At 37.9% G+C, this 23,481-nt stretch overlaps 1 protein-coding gene across 6 annotated transcripts in view; it reads right to left on the bottom strand.

The window, feature by feature from the left end:
• BRD9 (bromodomain containing 9) overlaps positions 1 to 23,477 on the bottom strand; it is a 29,216-nt gene extending 5,739 nt beyond the window's left edge. Inside the window, exons 1-14 of one of the 6 annotated variants that reach the window (XM_020814965.3) lie at positions 23,342 to 23,477; positions 21,995 to 22,215; positions 20,408 to 20,540; positions 19,934 to 19,994; positions 18,736 to 18,880; positions 17,215 to 17,325; positions 15,572 to 15,747; positions 10,719 to 10,851; positions 9,559 to 9,634; positions 8,613 to 8,708; positions 6,220 to 6,352; positions 5,822 to 5,933; positions 5,400 to 5,438; positions 730 to 801 (exon numbers count right to left, since the gene is read on the bottom strand). In XM_020814965.3, the coding sequence (XP_020670624.2) occupies positions 730 to 801; positions 5,400 to 5,438; positions 5,822 to 5,933; positions 6,220 to 6,352; positions 8,613 to 8,708; positions 9,559 to 9,634; positions 10,719 to 10,851; positions 15,572 to 15,747; positions 17,215 to 17,325; positions 18,736 to 18,880; positions 19,934 to 19,994; positions 20,408 to 20,540; positions 21,995 to 22,215; positions 23,342 to 23,444 (1,611 nt within the window). In that variant the 5' untranslated portion in view covers positions 23,445 to 23,477. The remainder of the gene's footprint in view (positions 1 to 729; positions 802 to 5,399; positions 5,439 to 5,821; positions 5,934 to 6,219; positions 6,353 to 8,612; positions 8,709 to 9,558; positions 9,635 to 10,718; positions 10,852 to 15,571; positions 15,748 to 17,214; positions 17,326 to 18,735; positions 18,881 to 19,933; positions 19,995 to 20,407; positions 20,541 to 21,994; positions 22,216 to 23,341) is intronic. The other 5 variants (XM_020814968.3, XM_020814969.3, XM_020814966.3 and 2 more) reach the window with 5 other exon arrangements.
• Between the last annotated feature and the right edge of the window lie 4 nt (positions 23,478 to 23,481).

Genomic DNA, 23,481 nt, shown 5'->3' with positions numbered 1-23,481 from the left:
CTTTGAATCAGTTTTTCTCCCCTGGTTCCATTACAAGATTTATTGACTGCATTTACCAAAGCTTTTTTTACTCAAAGACAAGCAGACGTCAGGTTTGTGAGGCCTGCTTTGCTTTTCAGGCTGAGTTTCTCCAACCAGAGCATGGTGTAAAAGACGTTAAATAATTTTGTGCACAAGAATTTGAGCACTAGAAGTGAATGAGGTCATAGTCCTTTCACACAAAAGCACATTCCTCAGTACAGGTACATCTTTATTAGCAAGTGTTATTAATTTCAATATTACAATTCTGTGAGGAGAGTTAATCTATTATTATTGGGTAACCGGAAGTCAGAAATGTTTGCTGATCTACTGTAAATGAGAGATTGGCTAACAAACCCGGATATTCCTTCTGTCCAGTCCTGCTGTATTTGTTAGGTACTTTTCCAAAACTAAAACAAGGAGTTACCCTGAGATGAAAATCAGTCCTCTTAACAGAAAAGAGAACCAGTGACCTGTTTCTGAAAGCTAAGTGTATAATATCTGACCACATTCCCTTAATGTTGTTTGACTTGATTTGCTTTAACTAATTTTATCCCATTGTTTGGGCAAAAATCTCTCATGAGCTTCTTTAAAAGGCACAACACAGAAGGAAATGAAAGAGGCAAACTAAGGCACTGATTCTTAAAAGTGCAGTTATCGCAAGAGTCAGCTGAGATGTACCTAACTTATACACTATACAAAAAATCTTACCATGCTTTGCTTGGAAGCATCTGGACAGGTATTGCGTAATTTATGTTCTTCTTTTATTAGGACTGATGGAACCTAAACATAAATACACATTTTCACTGTTAGCAATTTACATCAATAGTCATTTTTCATACAGCATCTTCATTTCATTTTTTCTTAATTACAACAATATAAGGTCACATATTGACCCAGAGAGCTCAATCTCAACAATAAGTCTTATTTGACATTAACATTTCACATTAACAATAAGTTTTATTTGACATTAACATTTGTGGACTTCTCCACTTCTTCAGAGTCAAACAGCATACAGTTTGTGAGAGCTTATGACAAATGAAATAAGGTACGATAAGACTGCTTGTTGTTTTGCTGCAGGAGACTGAACAACTATTGATATTATGAGCTATCAAGTCACCTCTGACTCATGACAACCCTATGAATGAGCAATCTCCAAAATGTCCTGTCCTCAAGTGCCCTGCTCAGCTCTTGTAAACTCAAGCCTCTTTTACAGAGTCAGTCCACCTCTTATTTGGTCTTCCTCTTTTCCTGCTGCCTTCCACCTTTCCCAGCATTATAATCTTTTTTAGAGAATCTTGCCCTTCTCATGATGCGCCTAAAGTAGGACAGCCTCAGTTTTAACATTTTTGTCTCTAGAGGCAGTTCAGGCTTGATTGGATCTAGGATTAGAAATGGGATATTCATATTCGTATCTCAAAGAATACAACTACAGTGGTGCCTCGCAGGACAAAAAACTCACAAGACAAATGGTTTTGGCAATGGGGTTGATGACTCGCAAGACAAATGTTCCTATGGCCGTGCTTCTCAAGATGAATGTTTTCCATTTTTTGTTCCTGCCTCATGTTTGCTGATTTTTAAATGTTTTTCTATGATGTTTAAAAAGTTAAAGTTTTTTACTGAAATTTTTAAAATCATCTGCACAATATGTATGGCTTTAAAGAGCACTTAATAAACCCTTTGTAAACCAAATTTGACTTTGTTCTGACTTTTTCTGCCCATAGGAACACATTAATTAGATTTCAATCCATTCCTATGGGAAAACACGTTTCGCAAGATGAATTTTTCGCAAGACAACATTAAATGCGGAACGAATTAAATTCATCTTGCGAGGCACCACTGTCTAAATATTGGCACTACAGGTGCCTGTGAAAACCGGACCCTCCCCTGAGAATCAGATGGTCCCCTTACGGTTCTCTACATAGCACGCACGGCCACCATCAGTCACATTGTGCCAATTGTGGAAGTAGCCCGGCCGGCACTTCCCCACCTCTCTGCACAGCCAACCACTCTGGTGAGAAGACGGGATGACGAGTCTCCTGCTCAGCTATTGAGTGGTTGGCTGGCCCGGCTACTTCTGTGATTGGTGCGATGCAACTGATGACAGCAGTGTGAACTGTGTGCAGAGCTATAATTAGGACAGCTGATTCTGGGAGGGGCATAGGGTCCAGTTTCTGCAGGTTTCAATATTCATATTCATATCCTGAGGGATATGAATATCCTGTACATCTATGATCCACATATTTGCCTTTCTCGCAGTTCATGGTATTCAGAAAGCTCTCCTCCAACACATTTCAAATGAATCAATTTTTTTTCCTGTCAACTTTCATTACTGTCTCAGCTATACAAAAGAGTTGATTATCTTGATCTTGGCTTCCAGTGACACATCTTTACATTTGATGATCTTTTCTAATTCCTTCATTGCTGCCTTTCTGAGTCTCAGTCTTCTGATTTCATGGCTCCCATCTCAATTAGGATTGATGATTGAACTAAAGTATACAAAACTTATGTCCTGGAATTTTCTACAAATGGAAGGATTCAATATGGGATTGATTGATTGACTGACTGATTCATTCATTCATTTTCTTCTACTGTCCATCTGGTTACCAAGGCTACTCCAAGTGGTTCACCACATAATAAAACCATATATAACACATTAAATAAATCCACAAAACATAATAAAAATACAAAAAATTAAATTAAACGTATAAATCAACTTAAGCAAACAAAAGGACAGCATAAAAAAGATTAATAAAAACAAGGTGGCAGAACAGATAACTTAAGCACTGAAAGAACCACTATGCTTTGTTGATGTAATATCCAATAATGCCTGTCTAAACAGCCATGTTACTGGAATCTCTTGGTATCAATATTAAATTAAGCCACACAACTTTAACAAAAGTCTAAATATTTTACAAACACCTGAAAAACCTTTGATTTTCCTCCTAAGAGAAGCTGGATGTTGTCCTAGCTATTCTGATTTTGGATATGGCTGCTGTAAATAACAATTCTGTGCTGCATATAAACCAGGTTTGTAGGTTCTTCAACCAATACGTTCTTTTCCTATATGCACTTCTTTATTCAGTACTTTGAGGATAATCTGTACAGGATCCTTTTCCTATGTGAGCATAAAAATCCCCAGTATGAAACTCAAGTCCTTCAACTTCCTATGTTCTATAAAAGAATTGAGTCTTTTTATAAGCAGTCTTGGTACATACCTGTGCAAAGCTTGTATCTGTGGGTTTTTCCTTTAGTTGGATAAAACTCTGCCTAGCCTGAATAGAGACTAGTCCTTGTAATGGCTGCACTTAGATCTTTTGTTGCTATGACTGCACATTATGCCCTTAGATTTGTTTGTTGCTATGGCTACACATTATGCCACATTATGTAACTAAGAAAGGACATTATGCCCAGCATTGAACTATACTATGCCAGATCTTGGCCAATTAAAACGCTGTACGGCAGCTAAAACTGTGCTCACGACCTGGGGTTCAAATCCCAGGTAGCCGGCTCAAGGTTGACTCAGCCTTCCATCCTTCCGAGGTCGGTAAAATGAGTACCCAGCTTGCTGGGGGGGCAATGCGTAGCCTGTATAATTAAATTGTAAACCGCCCGGAGAGTGCTTGTAGCGCTATGGGGCGGTATATAAGTCCAATAAATAAATAAATAAATATATCACAGAAGTGAGTACATCCCCTCACATTTCATAAATACTTTAATATATCTTATCATGTGACAACACTGAAGAAATGACACTTGGCTACAATGTAAAGCAGTGAGTATACAGCTTGTATAACAGTGTAAATGTGCTGTCCCTTCAAAATAATGCAACACACAGCCATTAATATATAAACCGCTGGCAACAAAAGTGAATACCCCCTAAGTGACAAGGTCCAAATTGGGCCCAAGTAGCCGTTTTCCCTCCCTGGTGTCATGAGACCCATTAGTGTCACAAGTCTCAGGTATGAAGGAGGAGCAGGTGTTATCTCTCTCACTCTCTCAAACTGGTCACTGGAAGTTCTACATTCACCTCATGAATGCCAACATGTACTGTGACATACTGAAGCACAGCATGATCCCCTCCCTTCGGAGACTGGGCTGCAGGGCAGTATTCCAAGATGATAATGACCCAAAACACAGCTTCAAATGACCACTGCCTTGCTAAAGAAGCTGAGGGTGATGGACTGGCCAAGCATGTCTCCAGATCTAAACTCTAGAGACCTTTGGGTAGTGTGGGCGGCATATAAATTAAATCAATCAATCAATCTGTGGGGCATCCTGAAATGGAAGGTGAAGCTGTGCAAGGTCTCTAACATCCACCAGCTCTCTGATGTCATCATGGAGGAGTGGAAGAGAAATCCATTGGCAACCTGTGAAGCTCTGGTGAACTTTATGCCCAAGAGGGTTTAGGCAGTGCTGGAAAATAATGGTGGCCACACCAAATACTGACACTTTGTGCCCAATTTGGACCTTGTCACCTAGGGGTGTACTCATTTTTGTTGCCAGCGGTTTAGACATTAATGGCTGTGTGTTGCATTATTTTGAGGGGACAGCACATTCACACAGTTACACAATCTATATGCTCACTGCTTTACATTGTAGCCAAGTGTCATTTCTTCAGTGTTGTCACATGAAAAGATATACTAAAATATTTATGAAATGTGAGGGGGTGTACTCACTTCTGTGATATACTGTAGCTTCCCTCAACTATCTGAATGCTCTTCCTTTCAAGTCTTTTACTTTATTGCAGATTTGGAATATTACTGTAAATAATTATATAACTTAGGGAATATAGTGATGCCTCATTTTAAGAACATCCCGACATAAGACCATTTTGAGTTACGACCAGCTCTGGCCACAAAATTTTGCTTCTACTTGTGACCGGAGCTTCGAGTTACAACAAGAGAAAGGCAGGGGGAAAAGGCGAGGAATTCAAATTGCTAACCATTGGCAGCAAAGAGGCTGCTTCTTTGTAGCTCTTTCACCCCAGCAGTTAGAGAGAGTGTGATCGGAGGAGGCTTCGGACTGCCTGGTAAAGTAAGGTGCTGCGTTCTGCTTTTTAAAAACTGTTCTGGGTGGCTTTTGCACCTTGGTTTTGGGCTGGGTGGTGGGATTATGTTTCTATGCTGTGACGGATTAATTGCATTTCAATGCATTCCTATAGGAAACCGTGCTTCAATTTACGACCATTTCGAGTTACGACCGGAGTTCCAGAGCCAATTAACTTCTTAAGTCGAGGTACCACGGTACATAAATATCTAAAATCTTGATTTATTATGAGTAATTTTGTGTCACTGCTCAACCATATTCTCTAAACTACATACAAGGATGTCACAATATTTTGTACAATAAGAAAGGTGTCCTTTTTTTTTTACACTTACTTTTACTTCCTCCGGAGGCTTAACTGGAATGTTTCTCCTCTGAAAATTACAAAAGTAAGAATTAACTTTTTCTGGTGTTCTTTTGAATTCTTTATGATTATATGCTCCACACATTACACACATATAATACAAATAATATTTCTATTAAATTAAGTGAAATAGACATTATTTATACTGTAGAAATGTAGGACAGAGTTTAGGGTTTTAACTATGTTTACTGTAAGGAATTTTAACCTTTATAACTTTATTCTTTTTTTAAGTTGGCACAATACAGCACAGGAAGAATCCATGTAACTACACACTGAATGTTTTGTTTTCTTTTGCTGGTGTTTCTGAAACATAATTTTGAGAATATACGTACTGACAAACGATTTAAGCCATGCAAACTGATTTTAATTTATGTTTGCAAAATGTAGACTTACCTGCTTCAGCTGATAAATAATTTTGGAATGATCTCCTCCAGTGATCTGATCCAGCAGATCATCTACAATTTTTTTACTGTAACTCCCTGCATCTTTCACAAATTCCTGCAAGCTGGAAGAAACTGAAATATTAAATTACCAATTCCATCAACTGCATGCACATCTGAAGCTTAAAATATATACTATAAAAAACAAAACATTCTGCATTTTATTCCACAGCTGTCTTTCTAAGTTTTTTTTTAAAAATGTGACATAACTTCCAAGATATAGTTTGAAGGGCAGTCCTTTCTGTGTCAATTATGTTACTTCCTGTGTGAATTGCTCTGCTCTGTATTTCCTAGTTTTCAAAGATTTAGGCTGGTGTAGTGAAATAGCACACAGTTGAATGTTGCATTTACCTTAAGGCACACTGAATCCCAGTTTCATCTCCATATGCTGAATATAGTAGTTCCATTTCATCTGCTTTCAAATCATGAAAGATAGAGTGGTTTTGCATTGAAAGTGTTGTATTAGCACTTGAAAGAAAGGTAACTGAAAATGAAAAAGACAGTGTTTGGAATCTGTTTTGAATGAAAAAAAAAAAGAAAGGCAGGTTTTCTAGGCTTCATTCATATATCTGTGCATCAGGTGGGAATCTTCCAGCCTACAAGCCTGATCTGGCTTCCTGAAGTCCCCAGCCTGAAACATGGAGACCTTTGGGATGCCTTCTTCTTGAAGCTAGAGAGCTGGGAGAGCAACCAAGCTGCAGCCATATGTGAGAATGAGACAGAAGAGTGACGCTAGATGCAATCATCTGTTACTCTAGGAACTGTATGAATCCTGAACCTGGGACTTGCCATTCCTAGTTTCTTCATCTTCCCCACATGAAGAAGGTGAAGGAACGGCAAAGGCTAGCTTGCATCTTGGCAGTGCTTCAAAGTGTTGGCTCAACATCAGAACTCAAGTCATTTTTTTTCAAGGCATCCAGGCAAAACTTTAGTGCAAATAATGCCAGTCAGTGATCTAGCTATAATGCTAAAATATAAAGGGAGGCATCTCTGTTCTAGAGTGTGCCATTCCATGACACCATCTGGCCCATTAGGAAACTGGATTGGGGATTCCTTCCCAAAGGCTCTCCACCTCGTAATGTGTACCACTTGATGATTCATACATACAAAAGGAAGTATTACAGGTCAAGTATCATAGAACTATTAACAATTAGCATGACCATAAGCCAACTTAATACACATACTTTAGATGCAAACAAGCTTTTAGTCTACAAGTTCAAGACCTTCATTTCATCCTTTGCTGTGTGAACAAACCAGAAAGTATCTATTGAATCACGGTGTGCTGTTTTGGATAAATGGAATACTATGAGTTCCTGTTTCAGAAACCACCATTTAAATGCGAATCAATGTTTAAGATTTGTTCTAAACACATTTGAAGAAAATGGTCAAGTATAGCTAAACAGTGTCTTCTTGGTTTCAAAACTAATGCCATGAAGGGAAGTGTGAAAGGGCTACATGTAGAAGCAAAAGGTTATACCTTCACTAAGTTATATCTCGGCTGCAACCATCTAAAAGCTGTGTGATTTTCTATGGTTTCGTCATACAGTTATCTCTTGTGTTATTAGTCATGATTCATATAGTATTAATTATTACATGACAAGTTCAAAAAACAGTCAAAGCCATTTTAAGACACATTATTTTTGTTCTTTACAAAAATTGTTGTAGGACATATAATATAATATAAATATAATATAATATAATATAATATAATAATATAATATAATATAATATACAGTGATGCCTCACAAGATGAATGCCTCATGCAATGAAAAACTCGCAAGACAAAAGCGTTTTGCGATTTTTTGTGACTCGCGAGACAAATTTTTCTATGGCCGTGCTTCGCAATACAATTCCCCCCCCCCTTTTTTGGTTTGTTTTAAATTGCACAACCGTTAGTACCACGATTCGCAAGACAAAATTTTTGCAATATGACACGACTCACGGAATTAATTAATTTCGTCTTGCGAAGCATCACTATAATTATACCAGCTACGGCCCTACCTGGACAAGCGGATTCTCATGAGAGTCACACATGCACTGGTAACATCCCGCATAGATTACTGCAATGCGCTTTACGTGGGGCTGCCTTTGAAGACGGTCCGGCGACTGCAACTGGTCCAGAATCGAGCTGCGCGGCTGGTGAGTGGTGCAGCCACCAGGGAACATATCAAGCCAATTCTGTATAAGTTACATTGGCTACCAGTTGCTGCCTGGGCCCAATTCAAAGTGCTTGTTTTGGCATATAAAGCCCTAAACGGCTTGGGCCCTGGATACCTGAAGGACCGCCTCCTTCCATATGAACCTACCCGGCAGTTAAGATCTAGCCAGGGGGCCCTTTTGAAAGAGCCATCCCTTAAGGAGGTAAGAGGGACGGCTTGTAGACAAAGGGCCTTTTTGGCAGCTGCCCTCAGACTATGGAATGCCGTCCCAACTGAGATTCGTCTGGCGCCGATGTGATGACATTTTGGCACCAGGTCAAAACCTTCCTGTTCCAGAAGGCTTTTAATTGAAATAATATTAGCTGTGAGTCCGATGGCAATTTATATATATATTTTAATTGTATTTTAATTGTTCTAAATTGTATTGTTTTTTAATTATTGTAAGCCGCCCAGAGACCTTTGGGTAGTGTGGGCGGCATATAAATTAAATAAATAAATAATATAATATAATATAATATAATAATTAATATTTGATCTAGAACACAAATGTGATATTTGCTTCAAAAATGCTTTATCCATTGCTACCTTTGTGTCTTCTTTCATCTTTGAAGCCCATTGCTGTGAAACCAGGCAGTAATTTGCTGGACAGAGAACTCAGATCCACTGGATGAGTTTCTTCCTCTGTGTTAAATTAAAAAATATATTTAATAGTCATCCACAACAAAAATTCAGACTGCACATTTGAAATATTCTGAATTACAAAATGTGAATCCCCATCATTTCTTTTTATCTGTTCCACATTCATACATAAAGAGTATGTATAAACAGGCAACTGAGATCTACAGTACTCTGATGTGTTAAGAGAGCTGTGCATTTCTACTTTGAAAAAACCGCCTCTTAACACAGCACTAGTATGGTAGAAGATCGTGCCATTCTTCTACACTGATTTATGATTCTGACCTTTTGCCTACCCAACTGTGTCAAAGGCAGCAGCAAAATGAACAGGAGTCCAGACTGGATTTGATGGTATAGGCAGTCCCACTCCTGGTTTTGTCCAGGTTTCCTTTAATCCCTGTTGTTTGCATCAGACTTAGTCATCCACATTTTAACCAAATAGTTGAAGGTTTGGTTGGATAAACAGAGGAGGTATTTATAACAGCACAAGTTCAGAGCAATGTCACAGTCATCTAACCAATAACAAAATTCTTTTTAGACTAAACCTCTACTGACAAATGCAGCTTAATTTTGAAGATATTCCTAGTAAGCCTTCAAAGATGTTAACGTTAGTTTAATGCATGCTGCCAAGAATTTCTCACAGTAAAAATTTGATTGTTTTGTTGCCAATTCATACAGTGCAACATGTATCATTACTGACTGTGATCTTCAAAGGAATGTATTGTTTGGGTTATACAAATTTGGATAAAAACATAGTTTTAAATTGACATTTCTCTACCAATAAAGCTAATCTAAAACAAAGCATCAATAAAAGCATGGCTATAACAAAGCTTATTGAAGCTTATAAAACTATTACCTTCTGCATCTGGATCTGATGGATTGAGAACACTGAACAGCAAAGACCCATCACCATTCTTCTTCAGATAACCTATCTGTACTTAAACACATATGAATATCTATTATTTGTATGTCACGTGACCACATCCAACCCTTGTAAATCAGGATTATCTGGGGGCACTTTTTGATCATAATAACGATTCTAGTGTATTGTAGATTAGCAGGAGAATCAGCAATGCTGTTAAGGTCAGAATTAGACCCTGGATTTAATTTCTTTATCCCAATGACAATGTCATATTTCAAAAATTCATTAATAACCAGAGTATATAACTTCTTCTGTAACTACGTAATAGCTTATCTAAAAATGGCATGGCAGTTTTTTGCAGCAAAAATCAACAGACTGGTTCCATCATCTTTTGTCCTGGCTTTTCCTGATTTTTTTATAAGTAAAAAAGAACAAAAATGAATATTCTATGTAGGAAGTGACAGAACTCTGGAGACATAGATTGTAATTGTTCTGGCTATAATGGTAAAAAAAATGCCTGCATTGTAGGTCTGGTTCTGTGTGAATTCTACCAAAGAAAATATTTCTGGGTTAAAATTATCCTCATACATGAGGTATAACAGGTCTACGTTAACTGGATCATTGAAAAATACAACAAACAAACAATACTTAGCTTTATTTTATTCGTATGTGTTTCCTCTCAAAATGGATAAACTAATCTCCTGGGCTCAGAATAAAACACAAATTTGTATCATTTTCCTCCTGGTCTTCCAAGAAATATATAAGGAATTTCAGAGCATGATTTTTCAAATATATAAATTAAGAATGTTTAATGTGTTAAAAATGATTTAACCCAATCCTTAGGAATTAGTCATCTACTTCCCCACTCCCGTGATCTATAGAAGCTGTAATCAGCAATACAAAAACATGTTCACCACGTGCAGACTAAGGACTAGTTTTTAAGTGATAGTTTCAAGATACATTCAGCCTAGAGCCTGAATAATGTCTTGTCTTTATGTGAATACTCTGTTCTGGAAATTTAAGATCCATAAAGGCACAAAACAGGAACTATTCACACTGCATATAGCATCAGATTCCATGGAAAATGCCTATTTAATCAGAACCAAAATATTGTCCTTGTATATTAGTCAAACAATAGAATCAAATGGCAAGACCTTGCTGTTTGGGAGACATCGATTGATGCGATCTCGTGCTTCATCAGCAGCATGTTCCACCAAAGCCAGGACATGTTCTTCAGCTGTGCTGTCCGTCAGACTGCATGCATTCCCCTCTGGTTCAAATATACAACTACAACGAAGTATAAATTGTGACAACAATCACTCAATACAGCTGACTAGACATGGTCATTTTTCAGGCTGACCCAAAAATTATTTAATTAAATAAACAAATACGAAACTAAATGTTTTTCTCCCATATAATGTCAAAAGAACAGGCATGTAACACTGTTTGCTAAACTGGTTATTCACCAGGGGGATCCAGTATTTCCTTTTCTTCCTATTAGGAACAGTATTATGAATGTATATAACACTTTATATCCTTGCAAAATATATGATGCATTAGTGAATCTCATTGTTCCATGCAAAGATCAGCATTACAGTGGTGCCTCGCTTAGCAATCGCTCCATTGAGCGATGAAATCGCTTAGCAATGGGGTTTTGGCCATTGCCAGAGCGATTGCTTAGCGATGGTCCCTATGGGTAAAAATCGCTCTGCAATGATCGTGGGGAAGCGATCATGGCAAAGCGACCCTTTCTAAACAGCTGATCGGCAGTTTCAAAATGGCCACCGGAAAAACAAAATGGCCATCCGCTGTGTGTCCTCGCTTTAGAGGCACTGAAAATGGCCGCCCCTATGGAGGATCTTCGCATAAGGTCAGTTTTGAAGCCCATAGGAACACATTAAACACGTTTTAATGCATTTCTATGGGCTTTTTAAAATCGCTTAGCAACGAAATCCCTTAGCGACATTTTTTCCTGCACGGATTAACGTTGCTAAGCGAGGCACCACTGTATTTTCAACGGTATGCAGCCATAACAAATTTTGAACTGGTTTACCATTACACCAGCTATTTGTTCAAATTCGGCTTGTTCCTCTGCAAGTATATTCTCCTTAAGCAGCCAGTCTTGTAATTTGCCCAATAACTGCCTTGTGTATGTATAGCTTGCTAATGGTGTTTAATAGACTTACATAATTACATGTTTCTATACTTTAACCATGCATTTTCCAAGGCAAGATACATGAATGAGAGATTTGTATTGCTGGTCACTTATTCACACTTCTGATTTAGATTTGGTTAAACAGATCTCACATTGCTAGTATTATTTCAGAATAATCAGTTTGCTCTACTTTTGGTCGGTCTAAGTGTTGCAGGAAATACATTTTATTGCTTTTTAATATGGAACCTCTTAAAGCAGTTTCTTTTACAGTATAACTTTCCGTCCAATGCATTCCAATGAGAGAAAATTCAAAAAATCACCAAAAATTAAAGACAACTCAGAACAACATCAAATTAAGTTTACATAGGGTTCAGGAGGTGGGCTAACGACTGCAAGCATTTAAAACCTGTTCCAAACATTGTAAGGCACTTTTACAGGAGCGAAAAAGGACTTCGCAAAGCCACTGAAATGTACTGAGTCGGCTTCAATACATTCCAATGGAGGAAACATTGTTTCACTCAACGATGTTTCCTATGGGTTTTTTCAAAGACGGCAATCCGTTCCAATTGGAACGGATTAACCGGTTTTCAATGCATTCCTATGGGAAATGGTGTTTCACAGAACGATGTTTCACGCAACGTTGATTTTTTGGGAACCAATTAACATCGTTGTGTGAGGCACCACTGTATATCTTTTCATGTGACAATACTGAAGAAATGACACTTGACTACAATGTAAAGCAGTGAGTTTGTATAACAGTGTAAATGTGCTACCATTAAATAAGTAACTGCTGTTCCCTCAAAATAATGCAAAACACAGCCATTAATGTCTAAACCGCTGGCAACAAAAGTAAGTAAGTAAGTGCTTCTAATTTCAGTATTATGATCTTATTTGAACAAGCCGAATTTAGGTGGGGAAGATCCACCACCTTGCAAGTAAATACTCCTCCCCTAAAGGCGGTGTCCTATATGCAGCCTTTATAGACTTTAAATCTGCATTTGACTTCTTACCAAGAGAAAGCCTGTGGTCTAAATTCAAGACCACAAGTATTGATAAATGGCTTCTCCTGTTGATGCGGTGACTTCATGAAAATACACATTTGCGTGTTTTATGCAACTCAGCTGGGATCTTATCCAACCAAGTCTCTGTGCTTAATGGAGTGAGACAAGGATGCTTACTAGCCCCCAATTCGTTTAATTTCTATATCAATGGCTTCGTTGGGAACTTAAGTAACTCCAACTTTCATCAACCTAAGCTTGCTTTTCACCCAATTTTGATACTACTTTATGCTGATGATGCAGGTTTATTGTCAACAACATATGTAGGCTTTTTAGAAGACTTTTGAGAACCTTCTCCTACTGCAATGAAGAACAACCAATAATTAACTATGCCAAAACCAAGATTGTGATTGTTAGTAGAAGGAGAATAAAGCATAAATGGTCTCTAAATGGACATCCTATAGAGCAAGTATCATGCTACAAATATCTTGGCATAGTCTTCCATTCATCTGGATCCTGGCTTATGCATGTAAATCATACAGTAATGAGTGCCCAGAACAATACCGTACAGTAGTACCAACTAAACGTTTCCATACTGATAAGGGTAAACATGTTCCATCAGCGATACAAGTTTCTAAGGCCAGGATTATTTCACAAATGCTTTATGGCTCTCAATTGTTTGCCTTCACTAACTTACGACCTCTGGAGATTGTTCAGACCAAATTTGCAAGAGCCATCCTGGGAATTCCACCTTGTACTTCTAATGTGCCTCTTCACTTAGAGGTTGGGTTATTATCCATTAAAGAGTGGGCCAAAGTCCTTATGGTAAAGTACTGGCTTAAACTTATTTTTTCATTGGAAGGCTTGGGCCTGCTGATGTTACTAGATACTTTTCAGTTGGATTGGAAGAAGACTATAACTGCAGAGATATCGAAAATTAGCTTTTCTCCCAGTACACTTATAGCAATGTTTCTCATGGTGAAGTTAGGGGTCTGGGCTATAGAATTACAGGACCATGTTGGCCAGCGGGGAAATCTTTCTTAAGAAATCTGCTTTTATCACCTCCTCGTATTTAGTAATGTCATCTAAAGCCACAAGGGCTTTTACACTAGCCAGATTTAATGTATTACCTTCTAAGTTTCTGGAGTGAGGATTTCAAAGTTTGCCTCTTAACAGATTGTATCTGCCCTTATCATAGTGACAAAGTCAAAACAGTCGGGCATGTTCTCTTATATTGTATTTGCTATCAGGATTTACATATGGAGCATTTACTCCCTATTATCTGTAAATCTCCTGGGAGATCAGAGGAGTATTATGTACAGTTGCTACCATACTCTCTGACAATACCCCTTATTGTGAATTTCGTTGTATGGGTATACTGTGTATATACTTACAATGACAATAAATTATTATTATATTACAAGACAAGTGGCCAAATTCAGTGCTGCAGCCATAGCTATTCGCAACCAGAGGTTTGCGTTGCAATCTAAGATGAACAATATAATGCTTTTATAACATAACACTGGCCGAGGTTTCACCTTTTTTAAAGATATATAGTCAGCTTAGCTGATTATGATGTTATGAATTTGAAAGAAGGGGTTGATTTATCATGATTATTCTTCTTAGTTTTATGAAATTGCAATTGTATGAATTTATTTTATATTGTTCTGGTCTTGATCTTTGACCGTAATAAAGTTAATGAAAAAAAAACCTGTAACTATGCTATAAATTAAACCAGCAGCCAAAGGTATGAATGACTGAACAGCACTCTACTGTCTCTCTTCTTCCTCAGACATGCAGACAGCACTCCAACTGTATCATCTTGGAAAATGCATAGTTAGAAATAAATCTTTATTTCAGCCGTAAATAAGCTGAAATCTCAGACATGTAAGGATCCTTCAAATTAGCATTGGAAGACTGCTCAATTCCAACCACTACCCAAAATAGAATACTATCTCTCTAAATACTCTGGAGATGGTTATGCAACCTGACATCTTGAAAAAAATAATAATATGAAGGCTGGAATGTATGGCTTGCTTTTCTAATAGCAGCTCAGCCAAATGCTTGGAAAGTCTCATCTCAAAAGCCATGTGATTTGTTAACAGACCAAGACTCTTGTCCATTTTACAAAAATTAAGAGTTATATTAAATTTCTACATCAGTTCTTTTGAAACAGCTTTCTGGGAAATCTCGGAGAGTCCTCAGAATCTTACTTGGGTACAACCCAAGCAACACTAGACAAGCTTCCCTGAAACTCCCCTTATCCTTCATGGTTTATCTTTCTCCAATATAGGGGAGAACTGGCTATTTTCTAGGCTGGGCTTTCAGATCACTCATGCAAATGAAAACCTGTCCAGTGTCCACCTACACTCACTGTGAACCTTCTGGGATGCATAGGGCTACTGTTGCAAATTGCAGACATTTCTTTTTAAACGATTACAGTCGTGCCCCGCTGGATGATTACTCCGCTCTACGACGAATCCGCATTACGTTGACGTTTTTGCTATCGCTTTTGCGATCGCAAAACAATGGTTTAAATGGGGAAATTTCGCTTAGCGATGATCAGTTCCCTGCTTCGGGAACCGATTTTCGCTTTACGGCGATTAGCAAACAGCTGACTGTCGGGTTTCAAAATGGCTGCCAGCTGAAGAAAATGGCCCCCCGCTGTTTTCTAGGACGGATTCCTCGCTTTACAGGCACCGAAAATGGCTGCTGTATAGAGGATCTTCGCTGGACGGTGAGTTTTTCAGCCCATTGGAATGCATTGAACAGACTGATTTGTTCCTAAAGTTAAAATACCAGAAATGTATAATTAAGAGGCCCAAAAGAACAAAACATTCCATCTAATATTTACCTGATAACTTCTTTACTTGGCTTTTTGGATTTCTTGGTAGTCTCTACATGCACAGGAACAACTTCGGGCACAGGTTCCTCAACAGCTGGGTCTTCATCGCCCAAAAGAGCTGCCTGCTGAGAAAAATCCATGTCCTGCATAAACGACATGCTGCGCTTCAAAGCTAACAGCCGTTCCTAGAATTAGAAAGGACAGAGCGGCAGGGACTTTACACCTTTCCCTCATAGCCAAGATGCTATGATGATGGGATGGGATGGGAATGGCCATGGCTTTGCACCTAAAAGCTACATCGTCGATGATGATGCAACATGATTCAGTCATGACAGCATGACACCAGAATATCTGCAGCCTATCTAGGAAAAGAAAATCTATACATGCAAATGGCCACCTACCTGTACATGAAACTTACCATAATCTTCATGTAGGCCATATTAACAGCAGTAGCTTTTTTTAAAAAAAGAATCTATAATGTCGCCTGCTTAAAAATTGATATTTAGCAAATCTTTTCCTTGAAGTACTCACATGTAATCATTCCCATTATATTTTCTTTTCACTCTGAAAAAATTAGGATGATTTGGGGAAGAACTATTTTGTATTGTTCTAGGAGGGAATTTATGGGGATCCTTGCACTATATTTTGTAAAATCATAAAATAACTGTGTACTGAACAATGTGTAACATCTAAGAAAAATTGTTGACACATTATCCATCTTTCTAGAGAGATCATAAATAAAAGTGAAAGCAAATATACTGAATATTTTCAGAATGCATTTGGAAAAAAAAACTTACAAAAACATTTATGAGAATTAAACTAAGCTAAAAATAACATGGCAAAGTTTGTTTCCTGACCAAACACTTCTCCACATATATACCAACTTGTAACCAAATTTTACAGCAAGGCTGTTCCCTCAGAAGGAGAACATTTTATAATGGAAGTGCCAATGAGGCCTCCAATATAAGTAGTGCTACAAGAATGGCATCCTTTTGGAGGAGTAGAGATGGAGTTGTTGGGAAAAGATGTACCTTCCTCAGAATTCAAGCTGTTGCTTTAAGCAGCATAGTTCTAGCATTAAAGATTGTAATTGGAAGTTTGAAAGAATGTGGACAATGGTGAATGTCAAGGCCAGTGGAGTGGTTGAATGAGATTTCACTGATCTGTACAGCTAGTTCTTTCTTTCCATACCTAGGAGAAGCAGGATACATTGTACAAGTAAGAAAAATCCGGTAGCTGTGTTTAATTTACATTAAACATATTTTTGCCCTTTCTGACACAAAAGCCAGAGTTTAATTGTTGACTCATGCTTAACTGACATGGTGTAAGATGCAGTGGGAAACTGCTACTCAGTAATGAGGTGCTGGTAGAGTTCCTGGGCACATGGCCCAGAAATTCAACCATTCCTTCATTAATGAGTGGCAATTTGCTACCACAGCATTTGCCATTTTGCTCAGGAAGCACCAATCATCAATTGAACTATGGCTAGAGTTTATTCTTTAGTACAAGATAGAAGCAACTTGAATATACTAGCCGTAATAGTCACAATTACAACTAAAGACAAATGGATGAAATAATGTGTTACTACGGCCACTACATTATTTTAGAGCACAATTTTGATTTTATCGTATTTTCCTTCATAGCTGCCTTACTTTGCTCATCATCTTAAAGCCTGTATGGAGGATCTTCTTGGCAAGCTTGTAATACACAGTGTCTGGTCTGTTGTATGTCATTGCATTGTCACACATCAGCTTAAAATCTGCCTGGAAGACAGAAACATAAACATTCTCAGGTTTTCAGAAGCTCTTTGTAGATGAAATAGTGCAAGTCACAGCAACCATTTTAGAATGTTAGAAGGCAAGCATAGGTGCTGAAGCATTTCACAGATATCCTTTGAAAATTCCAGGGGGGTACACTCTTTATGTCACACTACACAAGCAGTTTACCTCTCCCAGTATCTTTAGGCTAGATTGTCACAGAATACAGACTAATCCACCTCAGAGTGCAGGGGGTGGGAGTGTAGATCCTTCTATAGAGAAAACCAGCATGTTGCAAATCTAAGATCTATTTTAATTGTTGCAAGCCGCCCAGAGACCTTTGGGTAGAGTGGGTGGCATATAAATTAAATAAATAAATAAATAAATAAAAGGTCATACAAGCCATAACATAGCTTGAACTGGTTTACCATCACACCAGCTATTTGAACAAATAAGATCATAATACTGAAATTAGAAGCACTTAAATTTTATACCAACTATAGCAAGACTGAACAATATATAATTTACCCAACTGTGCATATCCTATCAACAACCTATTGTGGTCTTCCAGTCATTAAGAAATTTTGTAGCTGCATGTAGAGAACAAAACAGGAGACTCCCTGAGTCTCTGTGTACACCATTATACACAGAAGGAAAGGCAGGAATTAACAGGGGCGGGTACATACAAATACGTTTTATCATGCAAAACTACATTTTGAATACAAATTCTTTTTTTCAGAGACAGCTTCAATCAGCTTGAGTATCTGGCCTCTAAAACCTACTGCAAAATAGTTCAATGCTTTGTAACCCATAATTTTCCAACCATAAGGAGGCAGTAAAACCTGGGTTTTATTTTCCGAGTTCTTGGTGTTATCATCAGATAAGCTAATTGTTTCTCTTAGTAAGTTGCACAGCATGGAGACCTGTACCATCCAAAAACAAAGTTCAAAGCACACAAGGCTTCCATCCCCATTTCTTTTTTATGAAGGTCCTGTAGGCAAAAAGACCCCCCATGGCTCACATAATCCTATTTAATGAATGAAAGGGAAAACCTGAGGATGATTCACACAGGTCTAGATACAGGTTTACCATGGGTACTTATAGCAGAAGCCAACAGTAATTCTATTCTCTAGCATATGGGGAACACATTTTATACTGCACAACTCACTGAACTATGATATACAGTTTAAACAGGTGATGGACACCTGTTTAAAAAAAGAAGGGGTGGGAGAAGAAAAGCTAACATCTTGAGCAGCTCGAGCTTTCACACTGGAATAACAAAATAGCTGCCTAGTGCCTATGGAATGCACAAATATGCAGTGGGAATGCACAGGTATCATAACCACTATACTGTATGCAAAGGTTAGCAATCCACACTAGTGCTATTAAAAGTTGCTAAAAACTCTATTAATTCACCTTGAATTCTGTTACTGACTTGTACTCATTTGCTGCAATTTTTTCTTTCATTGTACCAAAATCCATAGGATGCTTTATTATCATGGAATATCCAGGAGCAATGGCATCTGTGACCGGAAAGGCGAAAAACCCATGAGGATCTTTCCTAAAAAATGGAAGCACATATAATTAGCATTATATATTCTTAAAATTTATACGCTGCTAAACATGAAAAAAGTGGTATACAGCATAAAGCATAATAACTCAGAATAATATGAAAGTTTGTTCTAGTACAGATTTTTTTAAAAAAATAGCTAGACCGATATTTCAAGTAAAGATTGTCTAAACAAGTAGGTCTTTATCAAGTTTCCAAAAATCTTTAACAAGGATACTTTCCATTAAGAAGGAGGGGATTTTACAGGGCAGTTGCTGAAATGTTAAATGCTCTGCTTCTGATGATCATGGGACAGACAATGCCAACCTGAAGTACTAGTAAGAGCCAGTTTGGTGTAGTGGTTGGAATTCTGACTAGTACTCTGAAGATCTGGATTAAAAAAACTCATTTAGCCATGAAATTCACTGAGTGATCTTAGGAGAGGAAAAATAAATATGTAATAAACAAATATATGATAATAAAGCATTGCCTTTGATTACCATAGTGACAAGGCAGGGACATACAAGGAAAAGCTGAAATACTCTGTTCCCAAGTTCTTTATGGCTTATTATATTAACAATAAAAACTGGGAGCAATCTGGTACCTCTTTCAGAAAAAGTGTACTGGAATGATAGCTTGCTCTGTTCAACAGCCTAGCCATTTCATTTTGTACTAGCTGCCTTTCAAAATATCTTTCATTCCCAAAAGGAATAAAAAATAAAATAAAAAATAAAGTAATAAAAAAGGAAAAAAAGATAAAATAGATAAAATTATAAGGTAATACATGGATCATCCCAAATTTAGAACCAATGTTCAATAACAATAAAATAAAACATCCAGGGAAGATTTGCATCAAAGAGTTTTAACTATAATTTTATACATAAGAGAGACACACATGTGAATTAACAGGTCTGCTGCTGTTCCATCTCAACCAAACCTAGGTGGTAACAGAAAAGAAAATCAAACTGAAATAATTGCCTGAAATCATAAAAGCCGCTTAAGAGACACTTAAGAAAACCGAGTATAGCACATGTCTACAGATGTTTGTATAATATGTAGCCTTACCTCTGTAACTGGCGAAGAAAATGTTCCAATAATTGTTGGATAGGTGTGCTCTCATTTTCTGCTATAATTCAACATAAAAAAGGCAAATGATACCTTTGATAATACCTATCACCTGTACATACAAACTATAAAGGCATGATGTCTACATATTGTTGTTAACATTGATCCTGTTTCTGTAAATACAGTAGAACCTTAATATAGCTATTTTGCAGTTGTCCTAAAAAGAGAATATTAATTTTGTTATTAAGAACAGAACAATATCATTTTATCTTACAGATAAAACGTCCTGCAAACAAGGGATAGGGACTGAGAGCACAGAAAGGTATGAAGAACTCCCTTCACTTTCCATGAACATTTTCTTTTAAATGGTGAACAGAATTTATCACAGTATTATGGCAGGAAAAATCTGATTAAAATCTCACTGGTTAACCAAGTGTCAGTATATTGCAAATATACCTAATCTTGATTACTCACCAGGCTGAGTTCTACAAGCTCGGACTGGCCGATCTGAGGGTGGCTCAACTTCTACTTTCTTTCCAGGATCAAAGTCATCCATTTCACCTTCAGTATCACACTGCTCCTTTTCTCTTTTTCTTTTCTTCTCTTCCTGGTACCAAAAAGCAGAAATACAGAAAAGATTGCGAACATAGCACTTTCAGATAAAAATATAACCATACAAGATAAGCTCTTAGTTAAATGTCTTTAAATATGGAAAGGGAGAGATTTTTTTCCCCAGTAAATAAATTTTAAAAAGGTATTTATGTCTCCAGCAAAATGCATAGCCCATTTTAAAACAATAAAAACAGTTTTTTGTCAACACAATTTAATTCCACTATTTTAAGGTATTTGATATTAAGATGGATGGATAGATTATTGTAAAAGACTAGCAGGACTGGCAAAAAGGGGAGGTATATATCCAACATTAGATTTAATGGGATTATAAAGAAGAAAATGTTAAGGGTGATTAGACATGTTCTAGATGGGCGGTATATAAATCTAATAAACAAACAAACAAACAAACAAATAAACTATACAATGGCCTAATCTTGATTACGGTGGCATTAGAGGCAGGTTTTTCACTCTCAAAGGAGATCTGCCTGGCTCCATCTTTATCTGTTTTCTTACAAGGCAACAAGAGCTGTCTTATTTCAACAGTTGTTTTCCTCGTAAGTAGTTTATAAATTACTGCAGAGTGAAGCACACTCTGGCTTCATGAATTAGCCAGGAGACTAAAGGCCCCCTGCTTGCAGGGGCTTTTGAATGCATATGTGTGTATGTACACTCTTATAATTTATTGTAAGTCTTGAATAAACAAATTTCTTGTAAGCAAGGGCCTTGATTGTTATCATCTTACTCCAACGCACAATTCATACAGTCAAATTTTGAGCATTTTTACATGATGGAGCATTGTACAAAAGGGCTGCAAAATTAATACCATCTGATTGCCCAGACACACAAAAAACTGATTGCAACACGTGAAAGCACATTACTAATTAAGGCTGCCAATATAGAAAACATACTTCATTTTCAAAAATAAATTACAAATAGCCCCCAATTCAAACTATTGTGGTTGCTCATATTTGTATTAACTAATTAATCAAGTAAATCACCATGTGACTAGTTGTGACAAAAAGTTTATCTTGTTTTTAGATGGTGCTTGCATGTTTCTCCTTGTGCTGTTCTTGAAAGGATGTTCCTCGCTATGTGAGAGAAATCCCTCTTAAGATGGTCCTTGCTATATGCAAGTTTTATAAATATTTTTGCTTTTTAAAACCTTTAACGTGATTTATGCATTAGAAATTAAAGAAACTGAGCAAAAATGTTTATAATTGATCAATCAAAGCTTGTAGGCCTATAGTGCATTCTGGACTCTTAAAATGCTCACAATCTGCTTTAGCATCAAGCTATTTGTAAATTGTTTAACCTGTACAGATTTTTTAAAAAGAATGGAAATTTCAAAACTTTTTTTTACAAAATAACCTTTAAAGATTTGACTTCAAATATATGAGAAAATTAGCAATTCAATAAGACAGAGTAATACATTGCTCCACTGTCATTTACCTTTCTCTTCCGTCTTTCCTCCTCATCCAGATGTTTTTCTTTCTCTTTATCAGATTTCTTCTTCTTCTTTTTCTTCTTTTCTTTATGTCGCTCTCTCTCATGGTCTGATCTGTCATCATAATAACTGGAATCATGTCCTGATCCTGAAAGTTCTGTCACTTCGCTACCTCCAACTTTTAACACCAGTTTCAATGGTTTTTCCAAGGGTTTATCCACGTAATCTAATTTAAAAAGAAGAAGACAACACTCAGCATTAATGTTAGTCATGCAAGTTGGTATCTCTGATTTCTCTTCAGATCACATAAATCTTTCATCTTCTAGCAAAACTCTGTAACTCATCTCAAAAGTCAGTCTCCCAATTTGAGAACTGGAAAGTAGTCAATTTTAACAAAAATGTTAGAAAGAGGATGCTGGGAATTAAAGACCAGTCAGAATAACATTTGCTCTAGGATTCAGTGAAAAACATTCTAGTTATCAAACATACAGAAAGACTAGTGTTTCTAAGGCAGAACCAACACAAATTCCATAAAGGGCAAATCCTATGTTGCTAACTCTATACAATTCTTTAAAGGTGCCTACAACCATATGGATGGGATTGAGCCAGTGGATATTGTATACTTGAATTATGGTTTCTGACAGGCTTACTAAAAGCTTCTAGAAGTCAGTGGATAAGAGGTCAACCATGAGGCTCTTCGATTATTTGGTCTCTGCGATGTTTTTCCTAGGCTATGCTATATAACTGACACCCCAACCTACCCCCTTGTCGTCCCCCTACTAAAGGCTTCAGCACGCTTGAGTACTTCTACACATTCTTTTTCCTTATGTATGCAACTGAAACCCAGCAGCACAACAACACCTGTAAAACGAATCGTTATTACACATGTAGGGACATTTTCCGAAAAGGAGGCAGAAAGGGAGCCACAAGTGAGTTAAGACTGGAAGGGCAGGAGGTGCAACCCAGGGTCGTTCTCTGCCGATCTGCCTCATTCACCCCATTCAGGAGGAGGAGGAGGACGTGCCGCGTCCAAGGCGCGAAGGAGGGGAGCTTTTTCTTTCGGCCAGGCTCATCTACAGGAACTGCCGGAGGCGGGGAAGAGGCCCTGCCAAAGACAAGACGGAGTGGGGCGCCCAGGGCCGCCACCGACCCACCCACGGGCGCCTCTGCCCTGAGACACACCCGCAATCGCGGCAGGGTCTGCCCACTCAAATCACGGGTGTGCCGGGCTGGGGGGGGGGGGAGACAGTCGCCCTTTGGAAGGTATAGATTTGCTGCCGCCTTAGACTTTAAGGTTCCTCTGACAGCCTCCCTCCGCTCAGCCACCGACCGCCCCCCCCGCCTCCACCCACCGTCATAAGCAGCTGCACCGGTTCCGGCGGCGCCGACAGCCGGGGCCGAGGTCGACCTCCATTCTGTCTTTTCCGCCTTGTGCTTCTTGTGTTTCTTCCCCATAATTGCGACGCTCGCGACCACCACCCCGCCTGGTGCC

Source organism: Pogona vitticeps, chromosome 6 (genome assembly GCF_051106095.1).
Source record: "Pogona vitticeps strain Pit_001003342236 chromosome 6, PviZW2.1, whole genome shotgun sequence".
Lineage (NCBI taxonomy): Eukaryota > Metazoa > Chordata > Lepidosauria > Squamata > Agamidae > Pogona > Pogona vitticeps.
Note: the sequence above shows the minus strand (reverse complement) of the source record. Positions and strands in the feature narration are given on the sequence as shown.